At 39.1% G+C, this 19,337-nt stretch overlaps 2 protein-coding genes across 3 annotated transcripts; both read right to left on the bottom strand.

The window, feature by feature from the left end:
• Positions 1-623: 623 nt before the first annotated feature.
• On the bottom strand, positions 624-11,340 carry sesn2 (sestrin 2). 2 transcript variants are annotated; one of them, XM_060857118.1, is made up of 11 exons: positions 11,194-11,266; positions 11,025-11,053; positions 10,114-10,182; positions 9,128-9,316; positions 8,844-9,026; positions 6,642-6,860; positions 6,389-6,530; positions 5,610-5,722; positions 1,997-2,187; positions 1,704-1,848; positions 624-1,201 (listed from the first exon to the last, which is right to left on the bottom strand). In XM_060857118.1, the coding sequence occupies exons 4-11, from the start codon at positions 9,233-9,235 to the stop codon at positions 1,115-1,117; spliced, it is 1,188 nt and encodes a 395-aa protein (XP_060713101.1). In that variant the 5' UTR covers positions 9,236-9,316; positions 10,114-10,182; positions 11,025-11,053; positions 11,194-11,266; the 3' UTR covers positions 624-1,114. The 2 variants fall into 2 exon arrangements, with proteins under 2 accessions (XP_060713101.1, XP_060713100.1); XM_060857117.1 differs by lacking the exon at positions 11,025-11,053 and having other exon boundaries at positions 11,194-11,340.
• Positions 11,341-13,082: 1,742 nt separating this feature from the next.
• Positions 13,083-18,301, bottom strand: matn1 (matrilin 1). The gene is made up of 8 exons (XM_060897402.1): positions 18,130-18,301; positions 16,280-16,629; positions 15,930-16,152; positions 15,195-15,317; positions 14,657-15,061; positions 14,427-14,573; positions 14,258-14,338; positions 13,083-13,879 (listed from the first exon to the last, which is right to left on the bottom strand). The coding sequence occupies exons 1-8, from the start codon at positions 18,209-18,211 to the stop codon at positions 13,830-13,832; spliced, it is 1,461 nt and encodes a 486-aa protein (XP_060753385.1). The 5' UTR covers positions 18,212-18,301; the 3' UTR covers positions 13,083-13,829.
• Positions 18,302-19,337: the final 1,036 nt, after the last annotated feature.

The following is a 19,337-nucleotide window of genomic DNA, read 5'->3' on the forward strand; positions in this document are numbered from 1 at the left end:
TTTGGTTGGAAACACGTTGTTAATGACAGAAAAATAAAATGGCCTGATGGTTTGAGCTGATATGAAGGCTACAATAATCACTTACATAAACACACTATACAACATGGGTCCAGGAAAGTATAGACGGATCTGCAACAGGCCAGTGCCTACATTACCCAAGTTTGCCCAATGCAGGTTTCCTGTGGGTAGCCTTTATACTGAGGCATGCCCATCTAATGCAATGCAGGACCACTTAATTGTCTGTATCAGCATTGTTTGATGCCCATATCCATATACCAATATATCTGGATGAAAATTGGACATTTTTTGTGCATTGCCAAATCCAGTTTGAATTCTGCTCTAGCGAATATGCAGCTAAATGCCATGTGTTTAACAAAACAACTGGCAATAACAGAACATGCTGTGTTGCAGACAGACATTAGTGTATCTTCGTCACACGTGATTTTATTGCAGTGTTTTTGCTGTTCTTGCCCTCTAGTGGTCGCTCACCCTCACTGCATTACACAAGTAAGTAAAAGTACACAAAATTAAAAAGCAGTAGTGTTTGAAAATAGTGAATAAAATTAGTATGGAATATACTTTTTTTTTTTACTTTCAGCTCTGCTAATCACATTCAAATCATGAACAGTAAAAAAATATTTTATTGAACATAAACATACAATCAATTTCAAAATGTGCTTTTTTTGTTACCCACAATCAGGCTAGCTGGAGTCCAGCAGGCAAGTACCATTAAAGAGAGACAGGCAGCATGGAGATCATTTGCTAAGTGTCTCAAAGACACATGCAAACCAAGGATGGAGAGAATACTGCACTAGAAAAGTTACACATATTCACAGTTTGATAAGAGAGGTCACTGGTAAAAGATGTACACAACAGCTCTGCATCCAACCCCATCTGTGATCAAGCAACAGCAGAACGACCACCAAAGAATAAAACTGAAGAAAAGTTTGTAATGTGTGCAAGTAAAAGAGACTACATCTGAGCTTGTAGTAGTGCCTAATATTTTCTAAAGCCACACCGTGTTCTTATGAATTGTTTTGAGATTAAACAGAGTATTGCACTTTTTGTACATTATATTATTGCTGATAAGAAAGTTTACAATAATGCTTGTATGCTAGGTCATGTAGCGGGTGATGGCTCTGAGTGCATAAAGCAAAGCGGCCTGCAGTCTTGCCTCCATCAGCAGAAGGTTCACGTGAACCTAGAGAGAGAGAGAGACAAAGAGAAACACTTCAGAAATTCAGTCCACTTAAGGTTGACTTCCTTTGATTACTCAATTTTGTGCAAATAAATTTTAATAAGCTACAGGGCAGAAAGAACTGCTGCCTGATCATGTTTTGAAAGATCCATTACAAGCAGTGGAATTTAATAACCTTTAGAAGTTTTAAATATGAAATAAATTGATTCATTAACTGTGACAGTATATTTTAAATATCTTGAAAAATGTCTAGAAATTTTTTTTATAAAAAGCCAGTGCATAAAATGAACATCAAAAATAACTTGTACATCATTAAGTAATTGTGGGAATGAGAGTATTCAAGGGATAGTTTAACCTAAAATTAATTTAGCTGTTTTCTGATTAGCCAATTTTGGTATCTATCATTTAGTGCAGCACTTATTTTTGCTGTTTTAGTCATACACACAATGCACCTATTAAAACATGAAGTGCGGAGAAAACAACAGACACCCTCCCAGTTGTGTACCTTTTCTGACTGGCGGAACTGTCTCCAGAAATTGTTGTACATTCTAAATGTCGTCTTCTCCGGATGACAGGCAACAGTCTTGATATACACCTTCATATTACGTTCCAATAGCTGGTTGACCTCACCGTAATCATAATCATCATACCTGCATGCATGTACCAAAAACACACAATAAATATCCATTCAGTAGATATTTTGATAAAACTTACTTTCAATTAAACCTTTTTTATAAACTGAGAACATCTCGAGTTTTGGTTGCTGAGGTGTTGTGTGATCTTTCATATTTGACTGACCTGATGCCAAAGATGCAGTGTATATAGTTCCAGACAGCTTTCCGGAGGGTGGATGTGTCTACATCTGTGTGCATGGCCATGGTGTGATATGTCAGCGTGCACACTACCTGGAATTTCTCTTCCAGCAACTGAGCCATCTCTCCATACAGCCTGTTCATGAGAGAGAAGCCATGATCCTCCCATGAGTAGTCCTGCACAACAACACACAAATTAACATGGGTTCTGTTAGAGGTAGCACTAAACACAGGTTAAATTTGACAAAAAGACAAAAAAAAAAAAAAAAAAAAAAAAACATCAGCATTGCACAGTTGAGAGAGACAGAAGACAGACAGCGAGACTTTTATGAATTTTTGCAATCCTAAAATCGTTCATACTTTTGTAAAAATTAAAATCGATAAAAAAATCTTAATTTAATCAGTTTATTCAAAACCTTTTTTTGGCATCGAAGTCATTGTTTTGTGCAATTTTGTTTTTCTGGCTTAGGTATATTGCCATTTTTGACTGACCAAAGATAAAATTAAATCAGCTGGCACCTGAACCGTTTTTTTCAGACAGATTTAAAATTAAGAATAAAACACTGAAATGTAAAATCAACATTAAAAGACCTCAAAAAAACTCAACCAATGACTGTAATCTGGAGCAGTAAATAAAAGCATGAAAAACAGTTTCTCTCTGTGAACAGAATGGACAATCATGTGTAACTTCAGGGTTTAAAATGGAGATAAGAGCTCAGAGAGATAATGCTGTGTAAAATCCTCCATTGGAGGTCAGCAGCTTTTATTGGTTAAGAATGGTTTGTACAGTATCATTTGTATTATCAAGTACACTTCTCCATGAGGTTTCTACCCTCCCACTCAGTTTTTTCTTATTTAAAACCTTAACACAGGCGCTCTAGAGCAGCTAAACTGTCCCAAAGTCCATCTCCCCCTCACCCCAGCACTCCAGGTGGGGACCTTCACACCCGTCAAGGTCAGGAGCGATGTTCAGCTGGGGAATGTGATCTCCTGTAGCCTCCAAACGCTGCAGTTCCACTATTTCTATCCCCAGAGCTTTCAGAGATCTAACAATGTCTCCTGAGATGTTGAGTGTGTACTGTCGACAAAATTCTTTAATCGGTGTCTTAGTCACATCCTACCACTGCTGTAGAGAGCTAAAAGCGTTAAAAAAAGTGTTAAAATGCCAGTAGGCACTCCTTTACTTATAGTACACAGTCTGAAATGCCTACTGGAACAACAAAACACTTCGTAAATAAGAGTCAGTTGATGCTTAAAACCATAAAATGATCTAATCTAGCCAGGGAGTGTGTTCTCAAAGGCATGGGCCCCCATGTACTCCATGAGCCTACATAATCTCATTTAAGGGACGCTGCATGAGGTTCTGTGTGGTTCCGAGCTAAAATATCTGCTGTACAGTTAAAATCACCAGCCAAAATTAAAATGTCAGTAGTGTTGCAGCTACCAATCACCTTTCTAAGCTTATCTACAAAAAACATCCTCTCCACTGCATTGGTGGGAGCGTACACACAGATAAAATCTAAACCTCATTCTCAAAAAAGGTTTTCAAGTAAATAGCAAGGCAACCCCACCACTGAGTGTTGTGTTGTGACTTAAAATCACCAACCATCCCACTCCTTCACACAATCAGCAGCCTTGCTAATATCACTGTGGGTTTCCTGAAGCATGACAACATCTATGCTCTTCTGTTTTAACAGTTCATTTAGCTTAACTCGCTTGTTATGCTCCCTCGTTCTATTAATATTCAGACTCGCAACATGGATATGGACATGGATGAGAAAAGTAAAATTGAAAAAAAAAAAACAAAAAACAAAATAGAGGGTTAGAAACTATCCAGTATAAAAAACACCACACATTCTACTAGTCATCATCAAAGTTTTCTCTATTGACTTTAGTATTCAGTTTCTTCAAACAAAAGATTTCCACATCAATAAAAGCTCCTTCCGTTCTAAAATGTTTGACATCATGTAGAAACTTATTTTATTATCTTATGATTATATGATCAGGGGAAAACTCGTCTATTGCCACATTCTTCTGCCATTTAGTGTTCATTAAAACATCTTTAACCTTCTCAGCGGTGTAAACAACATTAAAATGTTCCACCTTGGACTCAAATGTCTGACACAGTCATCACTATCCGATTCTCTTTGCTCTTTTTTGCCGGATTCTTTCCTTACCCCTTACCTTGCTTTTTCCTTTTCGCTGGTACTTTAAACGTGGGCTCATCCACCAACCCCAAATCTCCCCCATCCCCCTGCACTGGTGTAGTGGCCGGTGTTTCCAGGCGGGTGCTCTGCACCTCTGTGCCTGCCTCTGCCAGCGGAGGCAGCTTCAGCACTGCGCCAGAAGCCACTGGGCTTTTCTCAGCTGAGTACGGCCTTTCTTGGTCCAGTTAAGCCAGACACTGCTTCTCCAGGTCTGGTTCAGCCGAGCATGGCTTTACCGTGGCCAGTTCAGCTGAGAGGGGCTTCTCCTGTGTTGATTCAGCTCCAGTGGGCGTCTGGGCTGCAGGCTGGGCTTGGAGCTCACTCTCCATTGCTTCTGGTGCAGCAGCAGCTCCGGGGCCATCAGCAGCCTGCCTAACTGTAGCCGCAGGAGGAACGACCCCAGCAGGCTCAGCTGCATCCTGCCACAGTCGCTTAGAAAAACTCTGCCTCTCAGGACAGGCCCGAACAAGATGCCCAGTTTTACCACATTTAAAAAGTTTTATATCAGCATCAGAAGAAACAAATTATATACAAGTAATCAAACCCATCGAAATATAATTTGAAAACAGCATTTAATTCAACAAATTCCTTAAGAATCGTAAACAACTCTTTTAAAAGACACCAGGTGTTTGACCAGTAGAGACTTACAAACAAGGGGGATTTTCTTAATGAGAGAGACCATTCAACCGTACCGAGTCAACTCTTTACCAATTACTTCATCTGTTATAAAAGGAGAAACATTAGACAGAATCACCTTTTATGGAACTGAGGGCAGAAACAAATTTAAGCTCGTTCTTAAGCACGATGCCTTTCTGAGTCAGCTTTCTAACTTTTTCAACGTCAAACGTTTTAAGAGACAATATTCTCGTGCCCCACTACATTACCGACCACTGACTCACACCACTCGCCACACACACCACCCTCACACTGTGCCGGGGAGTCAAACTTTTACACAACTTGATGTTCGGATCTGCCATCTCATGCTTCTCCGACTTTCTGCTTACACAGACTCACACAAATAATTACGATATATCAGAGATGTTTAAACGGAAACAGTTGCACTTAGTGGCAAAAAAATGGCAAGACGCCAACCACTGTCATGTGCTTCACAATCCACTCTCACTCTTCCGCCATGCATGCGCAGAGAGAGAGAGAGAGTAACAGAGAGAGACTATTTTTACTTAATGAACTTAAGCTTGTTTTATTTGATAATTGGATCTTTTTAAATGGTATAAGACAGTAATATACATTATTATATTATAAACAAATAAGAGCATACATTTTTGCATATTAATTCATTCTTTAGAAAAGACAGAACATGAACACAAAACATATACCTCTCATCATGCCCTACATACAGCCCAGTTGTGTGTGTGTCTGTGTGTACTGTACCTGAGCTCTCATGGTGGGTGGTGCCTGCTCTCCTCTTGGACTGAAGTCCTGATAAATGAAATCTGGATCCCAGACAAATCGTGAGACAGAATCCGGGAGGACAGTGCGGCCGACTGTGACGAATAAAAAAGAGAAAAGAACAAAGTAATGTATTTTAGAAGTTAATTTTACAACCTAAAAATAAAAAAAATTACATAATTTACTAACACGAATTTAAACTTTTATAATATTTCGATATTCCACGGCAAAAACAATCTACATTGAGGATGTACTGTTACACAAAATACAAAATAATTTAAACATTTTTCATAAAACGTTTGGCTAAATGACTTATGTCATAGAAAAACATGCTTTATTGATGTATACTCAATCTCAAATTGATTCCCTTAATTTCTACAAAGTTGTAATGGAGTCAGACAAAATTTTCAGCTAAATCTCAGTGTTTCAATAGACAAATAGTTCACTATGTAGCCTTATATATATATATATATATATACATATACATATACATATACACACACACACACACACACACACACACACACACACACACACACACACACACACACACACACACACACACACACACACACACACACACACACACACACACACACACACACACACACACACACACACACACACACACACACACACACACACACACACTTCAATTTCAACATCTGTATAATGTAGAAAATCATGCAGATACTATATACTAATGAATTTAAATTCTAAATATATTTCAATGAAAACATGCAGGATGTATAGTAAACCACCTTCAGCTAGTTCCAGTAAACTTTCGGTCCTCTCTCTCTCAAAGCGAGTAACCATCTCCTCCTGAGTGAACTCCTCTTCTTGCTGCTGAACCATCATCATCTTCTCCATCAACAGCTGCACTTCATTCAGTGCCTGAGTCCACTGTGTGAGCAGCATACACATACACAGACAAGCATGGGAGTGATTTTCATATTTAAATTAGTTGAAATTTTCAGCATATTCTGGAATTTAAAAAAGAAAAAAAACAGACACCTCCTGCTGATGTGTGCAGCCATCTTGGGAGCTGAGACTGGACTTGTTTGAGGCAGGGGAGGGTTTAGGGGACGTCTGTTCAGCTGTACAGTCTGGCTCTGGGTGAATGCCACAGCCCCATATAAAGGAGGCCAGAGAGTGGGCATGGCATATGAGGACCACAGCTTGAATCAGCTCGGCTAATGACCAGCGAGGCTCTGCACCTGGACACACAAGCTCCTGTGGATGTAAAGAGTGGACACACTGCTGTGAGAAACTTGAAGTGAAAAGAACTCTGCTATCTGCCTGTAGTTGTAAAGTATAATAATAATTGAAACAAAACACTTGTTTCAAATGTTTAGCTAGATTGAAATCAGCCTGCTGTCTATTCCCACATTAGATACTGCACACAATGTTGCTAGGCTTAAAAAGAAGGAAGCTCCAAAAATAAATAAATAAATCAAGCATCATCAATGGAGTTATTGTGGAAAAACAATATAAATCACAATGCACTTAATTACAGATCATATCCTGCCACTGTGGATACATAAATTGATGCCTGCAATATCCTTAACGGTGATGTAATCTGGGTGGGTTTCTAACATGAGTTAATAATTCATTAGGATATTTCTGTAAACTTATATTTTTTAATCAGTTTCTTATCAGTTATAATTCTATTATAAAACTGTATTCTAATTGTCTGTTTATGGTGATCCACATAAAGGGACAATACAAAAGGCTCATTTAATTATTTCATTCTCAATATGGGTGTGATGGTCCATAAAAAATTGCCCATAGAGTATATTATACACAGATAAGCCATTACATTATGACCACCTAACTTAATAGACTGTGGGACTTTATTTAGCTTGCAAAATAGTGGCCACACAGAAAGGCACGGATTTAAATGAGGTGGCGATAGGTCTCCTGGGGTATCTGGCACCATGATGTCAACAGTAGCTCCTCCAGTTCTTGTACTTAATAAAGGGTAGTGGTGATGAAGCGCAAACCCACTTTTCCAAGTAGAACCACAAATGTTCAATTGGATTCATGTCAGGTGAATTTGGAGGCCAAAACATTAGCAGAAATTCACCGTCATATTCCGCCACTCATTGACGATGGCCATCACCAGCAGGGAAAATGGGGCCTAAAGTGTCCCAAGAAACATTGCCAACAGAACACCACCACCACCGCTGGACTCAGCCGGGTCGTCAGCTACGCAGGCGGCTGCGAGGAACTGTGTGCTGTGACACACTGCCTTGGTCACCACTGTTATAGCTGCTGGTGATTTGTCATACTGATGGTTTATAGTTTGACCATTTGTGCACCAATTTTGATATTTACTCAATACAGAGACACATGATCAATCCACAAGGCGTATCACTGAAGCTCTGAGGCGCAGTGACATCACAATTTGTGCTTTAGCAAACTCTGATAAATCAGTAGCTTTTCCCATCCTGACACCAAACACTCTACTGACCGAAAGCCGGTCCTCAAGTGTTATATATACACTGCACTATGAACTGCGCCTGCTTCACCGTTCATTTGTCAGGTGCGCTCAGGCTGGTGGTGGTCATAATGCAATGGCTCATCTGTGTAGTACAACGTGTTATAGTATGTCAGTAATATACTTGCAACATAATCTTAAAGGCAGAGCTTAGAGCACTTAAATAAAGAGCAGGAAGATATCTGTAGTTAAAGTTTGTCTTCCATCCTCTTATTGGCACAGGTTCAACTGTTTTAAATGTCAGAATTCAAATACTGACATTAGTATTCTGCCATTTGTTACGCTCTACAACAAAGAAGTAAAACAGAAGCCACACCCAACAACGTCTTGATACGGTCAACAACACTATTACTAATATGAGAATGTTAGGTGTGTGCATTAGGAAGTCAATTACATTGTGCAAAAATATCTGAACTGACATTAATATAAACACTCATTAACACTGATCACATTAAGTTCTATAAACCAATTTGATTCTCTGTGGAATATACAATATTATAGCACATAGAATGCATCTGTGTATACTGTGTGTATTGTATACAAAACATGAGTACTGAAATAGCCTTTGATTGAATGCTTCAACGTTCATGTACTGTTTGTATGTGTGTTGATATGGAACTCAGAACAATTTGGCATCCAGTAACATCAGGTTTTTCATGTTTTACTCATCCCCTTGACATATGGAGATTACATGTATGTTAATTTCAGTCTATTACCTGTATGTGTGCCTGTGTGATGAGCCACGGCCGATGTGCTAGAAGTTTGTTGAGCGTCTGGAGGCGCTGGACTTTAGGCGGAGCACAGTGAATACCTCTGAGCCACGACTCATCACCACCGGCTAGTAAAAATGCAGACCTATGCAGCTGCACCAGGTAGGAACACTGATGGCGAGCAGCTGCCTGCAGAAAACAAGTGACCACAATGTGAAAGTGTAATAAAACATTTCCCAGTTCAAACACATATCAATTAAGAAAACATCAAACGTAGCATCTTTTCTTACCAATATGATAATATAGTGTCTCCATGATAGTGGCAATGGCCCATCTGGCTGCAGCAAAGCATTCTGAGTGCGCAAGAAGCAGTTGAGGTAGGCAGGATGCATCCCCATTACTGAAGTGACGTGATTGGCATGACTGTCTGATGACAGAGAGTCTGTCAGCGCCTCCTGCCCTGCTGCCTCTTTCAGAATCTAACAAAGAAAATCAACACATGGTTGTACTATAAGCAGGTTTACAGCTTTTCATTTCTACCAATAATAAGCAAAATATCATTCAACCATTTCAGATGGTCCATTTAATAAACTGTCACTGCATTTGCCAGACTGCTTTGTAATTCAAAATTCAAACAAATTCAACCCCTCCCTTCAGCAATAGCACAAAAGATACATGCCTAAACATCACCGAGTACATGAGAAGACCTGAATGTGCAATAGGGCAAGATTTCAGAATAAACAAGCAACATGGTTGATATGCAAGTAGATGCCTCTTTAACCCTTATTAGTGGTCACTGTCTTATTAGCAACTAGCAAATAACTTCAACAGATTTTGAGAAAGATCACTGATCCACACAGTCTCTGTTAGTGGATGTTGACATGGTGTAGTATTGTCTAAAGACTATTCAAATAATATAAATACAACACACAAATAAAAAGTTCATAGTTCTTTCAGTGCCCATCAAAACAACCTTTCAAGAACCTGCTCTTGGTTTAACTAACAGATATCATGTTAAAATCTTAAAACATTACAACAGGTATGGACATTTCCCTGCAAATTTACATTTAAACCTGGCAGATTCTTTAATGCAAAGCAACCTTGAATCTCACTAAAAACTGGTACCACATAACTTTGCATGAGACACAGTTGACAAAAACATGACAAACTGTCCCAATACATATTTAATGTAGGATATGAATATTGGAGTCCTGTGCAGTATTTCTGTGTGTCAAAAGTGTTTTCTTTTTTTGTTTTGTTTATAGAAGATACACACCACTTCAGCTGGAATGAAGGCACTGGGCCCAGAGGACAATGGCTGAAGGACCTCTAACGCACCCTCCTCCTACAACAAGGAGATAAAAATAAAACAATGGGAGACCAGCAGAGGAAAAGACAGGGACAGGAGACATGGAAAAACAAACATAAACAGGGAAACAGAGAGTAATGAAATGGTCACAGGCAGACAAGTAGAGAAAGAGACAGGAACAAAGAGCCATGGCAAAAAAAAGGAAAAACAGGGACAGGAGATATTGGAAAGGAAGAGTGAGGGAGTGCACTAGTAAAAGGGAAAACGGACAGGAGACAGAGAAAGAAAGAGTGAGGGATAGTGCTAGTAAAAGGGAAAACGGACAGGAGACAGGGAAAGAAAGAGTGAGGGATAGTGCTAGTAAAAGGGAAAAGAGGGACAGGAGACAGGGAAAGAAAGAGTGAGGGATAGTGCTAGTAAAAGGGAAAAGAGGGACAGGAGACAGGGAAAGAAAGAGTGAGGGATAGTGCTAGTAAAAGGGAAAAGAGGGACAGGAGACAGGGAAAGAAAGAGTGAGGGATAGTGCTAGTAAAAGGGAAAACGGACAGGAGACAGGGAAAGAAAGAGTGAGGGATAGTGCTAGTAAAAGAGAAAACAGGGACAGGGGACAGAGAAAGAAGGAGTGAGGGATAGGGACAGGGACACAAGTAGACGGTGAAACCAGAACTGGGACACAGACAGAAAGAGAAGGCATAACGCAGTCATATTCATTTCATTCGTATTCAAAAATAAACAGGGAAACAGAGAGTAACGAAATGGTCACAGGCAGACAAGTAGAGAAAGAGACAGGAACAAATAGCCATGGCAAAAAAAAAGGAAAAACAGGGACAGGAGACAGAGAAAAACAAGGAGGAGGCAGAGGAAAGAAAAACACGGACAGGGACACAAGTAGACGGTGAAACCTGAACTGGGACACAGACAGAAAGAGAAGGCGTAACGCAGTCATATTCATTTCCATACCGGTGTCTTAACATAATAAGTATTAGTACAATAATAAACACAGTAAGTTCATACTGCGATCATCAAGTCATCTGTTCAAACACTCACCTTCATCAGACGAGAACACTCACTGAAATTACGAGATAAATAAGATGATCTGCGCGTTTCGACGTCTCCAGAAGCTCCTAACTGCAAACTGCCAGGATTATAAAACCGGAAGTGGACATAGGAGAGGGCGTGGCCAACCTGAACAGCTGTTGCATCATCACACAGAGCAGCAACGTGACGCAACCGACCTGCAACCTGCGTGTGTCACGTCATCTCGCGATACCTGAAACCTCCCCGAGATCTTCCTCCGTGAACGATTCTGTACGTGTGTGTAGTTTTATTGCATAACAAGAACAATAACAATATACATAAAGAGGATCACAGTGTGTTCAGCTATTATATATTACATTCATAATAGCATCAAAGGAAACAACAGAAAAAAAAAATAAAACAGGGGAAAAAATTATATTTTATAAATCAAATGAATAACCTTATATGTAATTTCTTTAACTTTATTGGTAAGGCAGTATTTACTAGGTAAACTCCAGACCTCTTTCCATTCAATCTGATGATACATCGAGGTCCAAAAAGGTTTGCATTTAGGCAATAATGTACTACTTTTATATAAAAGTTATTACATTTTTATCTATAATTTTCACACCATCAATACTTAATGGATCTGTATATAAGGGAATAGGCTCAGATGATATATTGCTGGATAAAAGTTGAATAAGACCACTAGGAATGGCATCAAATACTACTGCAAACTCCTTAGCAGTTACAGGGATCTTATAATGATTCAGGAATTCACAGTAATTAAAGAGCTGTCTGTTTTTCTTACATATCTGCCTCACCAAAATTGTGTAGCTTTAGTGTGTATTGGGTAACAGATTGTGCTTTGACGTCACAATGTCGCTTTTAAGGTTTAGTTTAGGTTTTGAGGGTAAACTGGATCCAATTGTCTATATGTCAATTTCTGTACAAGACATTTACTTAAACTACTAAACTCCATTTGCCTTCATCACCTGGGGCTCCTAAAGACCCTTAGTGCAGTTTCAGTCCTGCTCCATACCCTGAGTTAAAGCTTTAAATGAGTTTGGCCTATACAATGAGTCTACTGAACAGATTTGGGTACCATGGGCCTAAATACCTCCTGGGTTAAAACTAATAGGAAACAAGCTAAACCAAAGATATTTGTTCTGATCATCCTCTTTTCTCTCAGAAAAATGAATACACTGTAGATTTCTAAGAAAATAAGCCGTTATGTCTCAGCCCCTCCATCAGAGGTGAATTACTCACTAAGTATTGTGATTTATTGTTACTTTAATGTTATACGACATTCGTTTTTAACTTTTTAAATGGATGTTTTAATTGTATTTAAAAATATGACACCTAAGACTCCTGCTCGGTAACGTGTGCACCATAAACACATTTTCTTGGCATTATAATAATTCCAGTCACAGTATTGCTTAATGGGACCTTTAGCACTTACAGTACAGTAGTCTACAGATAGGATGTTTCCATAATTCTAAAACGTGTCAAGTGTAATCTCACTCAGGCATGTCCAGTGAGTCTTGTTCAAGACCCGTAAATGATCTGCCCGTAAATGGAGTATGTTTATAGCTTTAGCCCAGGTACATGAATATAATTAATATAATACAGTGACTGCTGTGTTACTGAGTGTTCTGAAAAATGAGCTGTTAACACTACCAGACAAATCTGCTACTGTGTAGTGTGAAATACCACAAAATACCAATCCCTGAAATTCAGTATAGCTCTACTGACTGATTTTAAAACCACACACTGCATAAACATGGCACTGTGTGACAGGAAAACAGTTACACCTCTGCTTTCTCTTTTTCAGGTCATCACACATAAACACACACAGGCCATCATACATAAACACACACACACACACATACACACAAAGTTGGATGCAGACACAGTAAGACAGACACAACTGATTTTTATTCAATTATAACAAGCATGTTGATTTCTAAATGCTTGTCTAGTATGTTTGTATGTATGCTTAGGTTTAAGTGAGGGGTGTTGTGTGTGTACAAGTGTAATATATCTCCTGTTGTTTTGTTGTTTTTTTTGCTTGTTTGTTTTTTCAGAAAGGAAACAAGCATCCATATATGCATTTCAAGTCAAACTTTATATTAAATTAATATTTTATACATATATATATATATATATACCATATAAAATCCAGTATATCTTTCTTTTTGGGCATAATTTGAAATGAAAGAAGAACATTCCCTGACATATAGAAGAATGAGTGACAGATAAAATAACAAAAATAGAGCTTGTGTTAAAAGAGTGAATCTGCTAAGAGACGGTAGGGGCCTTTAAACTGCAAAGTATATTTCATTACAGGGATGAGCTGATGGTACAAGAGCACTTGTTGATGTGCATTTTCTATAATAATTTTTAAGGATAATATAATGCGTCCATCAGTATCTGTATTTAACATGCACACATCTCTTCACTGTAGTGAAGAATCATGTATAAATAAAAACACCATGATGATCAGTGCTTCAGCCCTGGGAAATTTAGTGATTTAAAGCAGATGTAGTGAGAAAACCGAAGCAAAAGGCAGGAACAGAAGTCAGATTTCACAAGAGGTGTCTCAGAAGTAGTGAGTGAAAATGAGAGTGAGATGAGGCTTTGACAGGGAGTAGAGTGTGCATCTCTCACACAATTTTTTTCTCCAGAGCAGCAATCCTCTTTGTTATTGCCTCTAGTGATTAATTTGTCAAGGAAAGCCACAAAATTTACTTGGCTTAATGTTTTCCATCAAATTCCATTAAATTTTTATTACTATAAATACACCCTTTATTCATCACCAGAACCCATTAATGTCTTATTTTATAGCCCTGATCCTATCGGAATTAATCAGTTAAGCCATTAGTAATAACCCATAACTTTAAAATACAATCGCAAACTACCAGAAACACATGAAAATTCTTTAGAAACCACTAGGAACTAGACACTAGACACTTTAGAAACCATCTATACTTTTTTCACTTACTTAATTAGATGCATTTTCTCACACAGATGTGAGATGTGTTTACCCATTTAGACCTGTAATTGTTTGACAAATACATAGAGAAAAGGATATATTTCTTTGATAATGCCTGGAGAGCATCGTCCACTTTTTTCTGGAACTTCATAAGAGACTGACATTCACAGGGATCCTCATCTGTAAGCGCAGGAACAGTCAAATTAACAAGCATATGTTTTTAAAAACAAATGTGTTGTAATGCTATTTCCTACTGTAGTGGTTTTACCTGGACAAGTGGTAATTTGCAATTTTTTTCCAATCTCATTTATGGCTTTAAAGTCAGCAGAATAGAAATAATTTGCAGGAGCAGAGGCGATTTCCTTCAACTCCTCCTCAACTGCACTTCCGACTCCTACAGCAAGGACCCTGATGCCTAAAATATAAACCAAAACAAATAATCAATTGTTCACTGAGTGCTAGATACACTGAACAATTTTGAGTGTCCTGTATCGTTACCCTTGTCCTTAGTCTTCTGTGCCGCATCTCCAATGAAGTCTTGTGACCTGCCATCAGTGAAGACAATGGCCACTTTGGCAGCTAAAGGCCTGGCACCCTGTTCAACGCTGAAACCTTTTTCCACCACATAAGTGAGAGCCAGGCCAGTCATGGTTCCTCGCTCCATGTAGGGCATCTTCCTCACAGCCTCTTTGATGTCTTTCTTGTTGTTATACTTTCCTAGAGGAAACTCCGTCTTGACAGTGCTAGAGTACTGCACAAGACCGACATGGGTATTTCTTTCTGTCACATCCAGCTTGTCAACAATCAGGTTGATCCACTTCTTCACCAGCTCAAAGTTCTCTGGCCTTACACTTTTTGATCCATCGATCAGGAAGACCACATCTGTGGCAGCATCAATGCAATCTGAGATAGCAAGAAGATGGAGTAATTTGTGATTGGATGCTTAGGCAGTTATGGATTTGGGAGGTCTTCTACTGCCTTCTGGTTTGTTTGCAGGTATAACATAGGCATTTACCCAGAACACACAGATACTCACCACTGCAGGAACGGCCATCTTCCTTGAGTGTGTAGCCCTCCCGGCAGGCACACTTGAACGATCCAGGTATGCTGACACAAATGTGCTCACAGTCATGATCACCTGTTGCGCACAAGTCAGACACTGTGCCGCCATAGGTGTCACGAACACACGCACACAGCATGGTAGGTGGGGACAGTTAGATAGGAGAGAATAATACTACGTTAAAAGAGTAAGAGTAAGTGGTTGGTCACATTTAATGATTTGCTGTGATATATATACAGAAAACAGCAAATCCTTAAAACAGACTGGACCATATCAGAGGATCATACACCTGAGAGAAACTAGGCACCTGAAGCACCTTTTAGGATGGTAATAATGTAATGTCAGGTGCGTGTTCCTCTGACAAAAGTTTTCTATTGCACTGGTTCTCAACTTTTCCTTAATTTCTGTTTCTTTAGCAGGTCTTTTTAACCTTGTGTATTTCTAGTTAGTTCTGTCAGATGTTGAGAACCACTGCACTAAAAGAGCTACGTTAATAACATTGATCACATGTGCCTTACTCGTCCCATCTTGGGGTTGAAAAAGAGCACTAAAAGACAGCATGCTCCCAGATACCCCATGCCTTCTACAGACTATGTAGGGCTATAAATTTACTTTTGACCCTGATGATGAATGATGATGATGATCCATCTTGAGGAGTCCATCTTTCCATCCCTCCAACAACATCTACCATTTTTTTTGTCACATACTCACCACAAAAGGCTTCCTTAAACTTCTGGGTGAGCTTTTCGATTAAGCCATAGCTCTCCACATAATCTGTGTGCTCATCCAGAGGCTCACTGGCTATCTGCTTCAGTGTGTTCGTGTCCACTCGGCCCACACCAATGGCATATATCTCAATGCCTGACTCCCGTGCCTTTGCAGCAATGTCTTGCACATTGTCCTGTGGCCGCCCGTCTGTCACAATGATTGCTACCTGTGCTCACATGAAAAATGAGTTGGTTATAAATATATCAATGAATCTGCTGATATCAGAAAATTATAAGCATAGGCAGTGTTAATTGTTTTAAAGGTTGTTTATGGAGAGTAACTTCATTCCTGACCTTGCTGATATCAGAGGATTTGACACGTGCACCCTCTGTCGCACTGAAGGCTACATTCAATGCAAAGTGGATGGCCAAGCCAGTCATGGTGCCAGAGGAGAGTGGCTCGATCTTTGATACAGCCTTGATCAGTGCAGGCTTTGTCTTGTAGGACTTCAGAGACACCTCATTCTTTACTTTGCTGGCATAGTTCACAACACCCACACGTGTGGCATCAGGCCCCACATCCAGACCCTCTATTATCTTGTTGAGGAACACCTTGACCTGTTCGAACTCAGCTGGCCGCACACTCCGAGAGCTGTCGATGATGAACACCAGGTCAGTAGGCTTGGCCTTACAAAGTCCTGCAGCTACATTAGAGAAGGAATCAAAGCCAGATGAATTGCGACCAAGAAATTGAAGTGTTAATGAGAACAGCTGTATTAATCTGCATAAAACTAGTGCTCCAGTGACTGTGGCAAGCACAAAACTCTAGGCAACTAGAAATAGGCAACCAGCACCAGAATCAAATGACACGAAAATGTCAGAAGGTTGCTTGTCAATTTTGCAAAAAATTAACACTGATCTAATATTCTGAGTGACCCATGCTGTGGTCTGTTTGCGTGTATGTGTGTGGGAGGGGTGACAGGGATGAGACAGACAGCAGGGAGCTCAGTAAACTTACAGTGCTGGCAAAATGCATAATAACTCCCATTGATTATACATGCTGCCAAAGGTATTTGCTCGTAGGCACACATATACACCCGGTGTAAAGGACCTCTTTGTACACAACTGTAGACATGATGTCAATTCATTTCTGTAGATTTTTGCAGATTATTTCCCCCAACTGCTTCTTCATTACTCAGCAGTTAGCCATAGAAGTATATATTCTCTCTGTCAAACTTTTGTGTATATACATGCTATTCTGTAGTGTTTAGACGAGCTCTAGAATCTTTGTATATGTAAGACGGAACAAGTGACATGATGGTAAAAAGAGGTGACTGAGGTATATGTAATTAACGATACACAGTGTGTCTGTGAGCAGTGTGTCCTGGGACATGAGTACATAACACATATATAAAAAATTATACCAATTAAATCAGATAATTATACTAATCATCAGATTTAGATTGAACGTTGTCGTTTACCTGGCACTTTTAGCTCTAAGCTAATTTAGGTAGTTTGAGTTACAGGTTATTTGTGCAACAAGATAACCGAGGACACCCTGTTTGCTAGTGATTACGGTGTGTAAATTAACCTAAATTAGACTCTAATGATTTAATAAGTGCATAATTGGTGGGTAATTGTTAGCTGGGCGAAAGTTCAGTAGTCGTTAGCTGTTCTGCTTCACCAACTACAAAAAACATTGTCTATAAACATTTTTTTCCTGTAACCGCTTTAGGAGCCCTTCAGTGAGACACAAATCATTAAGTATCCACAGGCCCGTTAAAGTACGGATAATTATCTATGACTAATTATCACAGTAATTATCTATGACTTCCTGCAAGATCCTTTAACAGCATACTGTACCTCGATTTTAAATCACATTGAATTTGAAAACCAAATAAAATAAATAAATACATATTTACATACAGTACATACAAAACTGACAAATTCACACCAGTAAGTGTTAATCAGGTGCATTTATTTATTCTTCAGTTCTGAAAATTGATTTGTATTATATTTGTTTAAATCAGACTCTTTTGAAGGTTCCATCTAACCCCCTAAAGCGCTCTTCAGTTTGTGTGCAGTTTGATACTTTGTGGTTCTAAAAGGAACCCATTAACTGAGGTGTAAAAGATGCAGGGTTCAGAGTAAAGGTGTTCATTACCTGGTTCTATATACATATATATAAATATTAGTTGTCTCACCCATGGCAGCAGCATTTTGAAGGTCCATCGTAGCTTGAGCTCCTAAGATGCACAGTAGCATCACAAACCCAAGAAACGCCATACTGTGTGTAGCAAGAGATCTAATGACAGTCTCGGCAACTGGCTGCACACTGATTTACAGAGAGTGAGAGACTCTCAGGTTATCAGTGCATGCAAGAACAGATACACTTACGGTAGGTCTAGAGACTTCCCCCATACATAAGGTGTGTCTATAAGAGTTTGTTGGAGAGGGGGTGGAATAGCTGCAACAAAAATTACAGTTTGGGTAGGAAAGACAAACATACCTTGATCTATGCAATGTGTATGTGTGTATATGGTGGACCAGATTAGTTTGGGGTTCTTTGAGGGTCTTTGACTTAAGGTCGGCACTCAAATAAACATTCCAATGAATCTCTCATTTCTGGCCAGTTTTCCTCTCAAGGTAATATCACACACATACATCAATTTATCCACAGGATGTGTGCGGGAAACATGAGTGCCATACTAACACAGCTAGCCCTGTTTGAGCTTGTAAGTGAGTGTGTGTAAAGTGCATGTACCATACAGAGTTCTGTAAGAGCATATGTGAAAGTTTGTATGTATGTGGGTGTGTACACATGTGAAGCCCAAAAAACCTTTAGGAAAATTTGGGGATCTTGTTACGGATTCAGTGTTTGTGCGTGTCTGTGTTTGTGCACGCATGAGAGAGAGAAAGAGAGAGAAAGATAGTATTTTTACTTAATGTACATAAGTTATATGTTTAAGCTAATCAATGTATCTTTAAAATCTATGTGTGAGCTATTTAAAACATACAATTGTTCAGTATACACAAAAAAAAGTTCAGCAATTGTCAGAATTCTAAAAACAATTTAATATGCATGCAGCGAACACTCTCACACTCACACAAACACACAAACGCAAACACACACACAAATACACGCGCACACAAACACAAACACCCACCCATTTGGCCTGGCTTGGATCAGGTTCTGCCCACTGCCAATAATAATTCATACACTCACCTCAAATGTTCCCCAAAAAAATTGTGAAACTGTGAAAATGTGGCATTCTTCACAGGTTTATTTGTGTTTTATCTGCCAGTATGCTAAATACCAACCATCTAAAAATGTCCAGAGAAGCAACCTGTTAAACTACAACTTCCCGTAAACTCTGTTTGTCTATGTAAATGTTTGTGTGGGGTTAAACAT

The sequence above is a fragment of the Tachysurus vachellii genome, chromosome 21 (assembly GCF_030014155.1).
Source record: "Tachysurus vachellii isolate PV-2020 chromosome 21, HZAU_Pvac_v1, whole genome shotgun sequence".
Classification (NCBI taxonomy): domain Eukaryota; kingdom Metazoa; phylum Chordata; class Actinopteri; order Siluriformes; family Bagridae; genus Tachysurus; species Tachysurus vachellii.

Bases quoted from the DNA above. Each gene is read 5' to 3' on its own strand.
- sesn2 (XM_060857117.1), bottom strand. The intron at 9,317-10,113 runs GTGTGTATCTTC...TTTCTTTGTTAG, and splicing joins CCTTCATTCCAGCTGAAGTG to ATTCTGAAAGAGGCAGCAGG. The intron at 6,861-8,843 runs GTAATAGACTGA...TTACATCCACAG, and splicing joins TCACACAGGCACACATACAG to GAGCTTGTGTGTCCAGGTGC.
- matn1 (XM_060897402.1), bottom strand. From the start codon at position 18,211: ATGGCGTTTCTTGGGTTTGTGATGCTACTGTGCATCTTAGGAGCTCAA. The intron at 15,318-15,929 runs GTGAGTATGTGA...ATGGCGGCACAG, and splicing joins GTTTAAGGAAGCCTTTTGTG to TGTCTGACTTGTGCGCAACA. The intron at 14,574-14,656 runs GTAACGATACAG...TTTATATTTTAG, and splicing joins ACAGAAGACTAAGGACAAGG to GCATCAGGGTCCTTGCTGTA.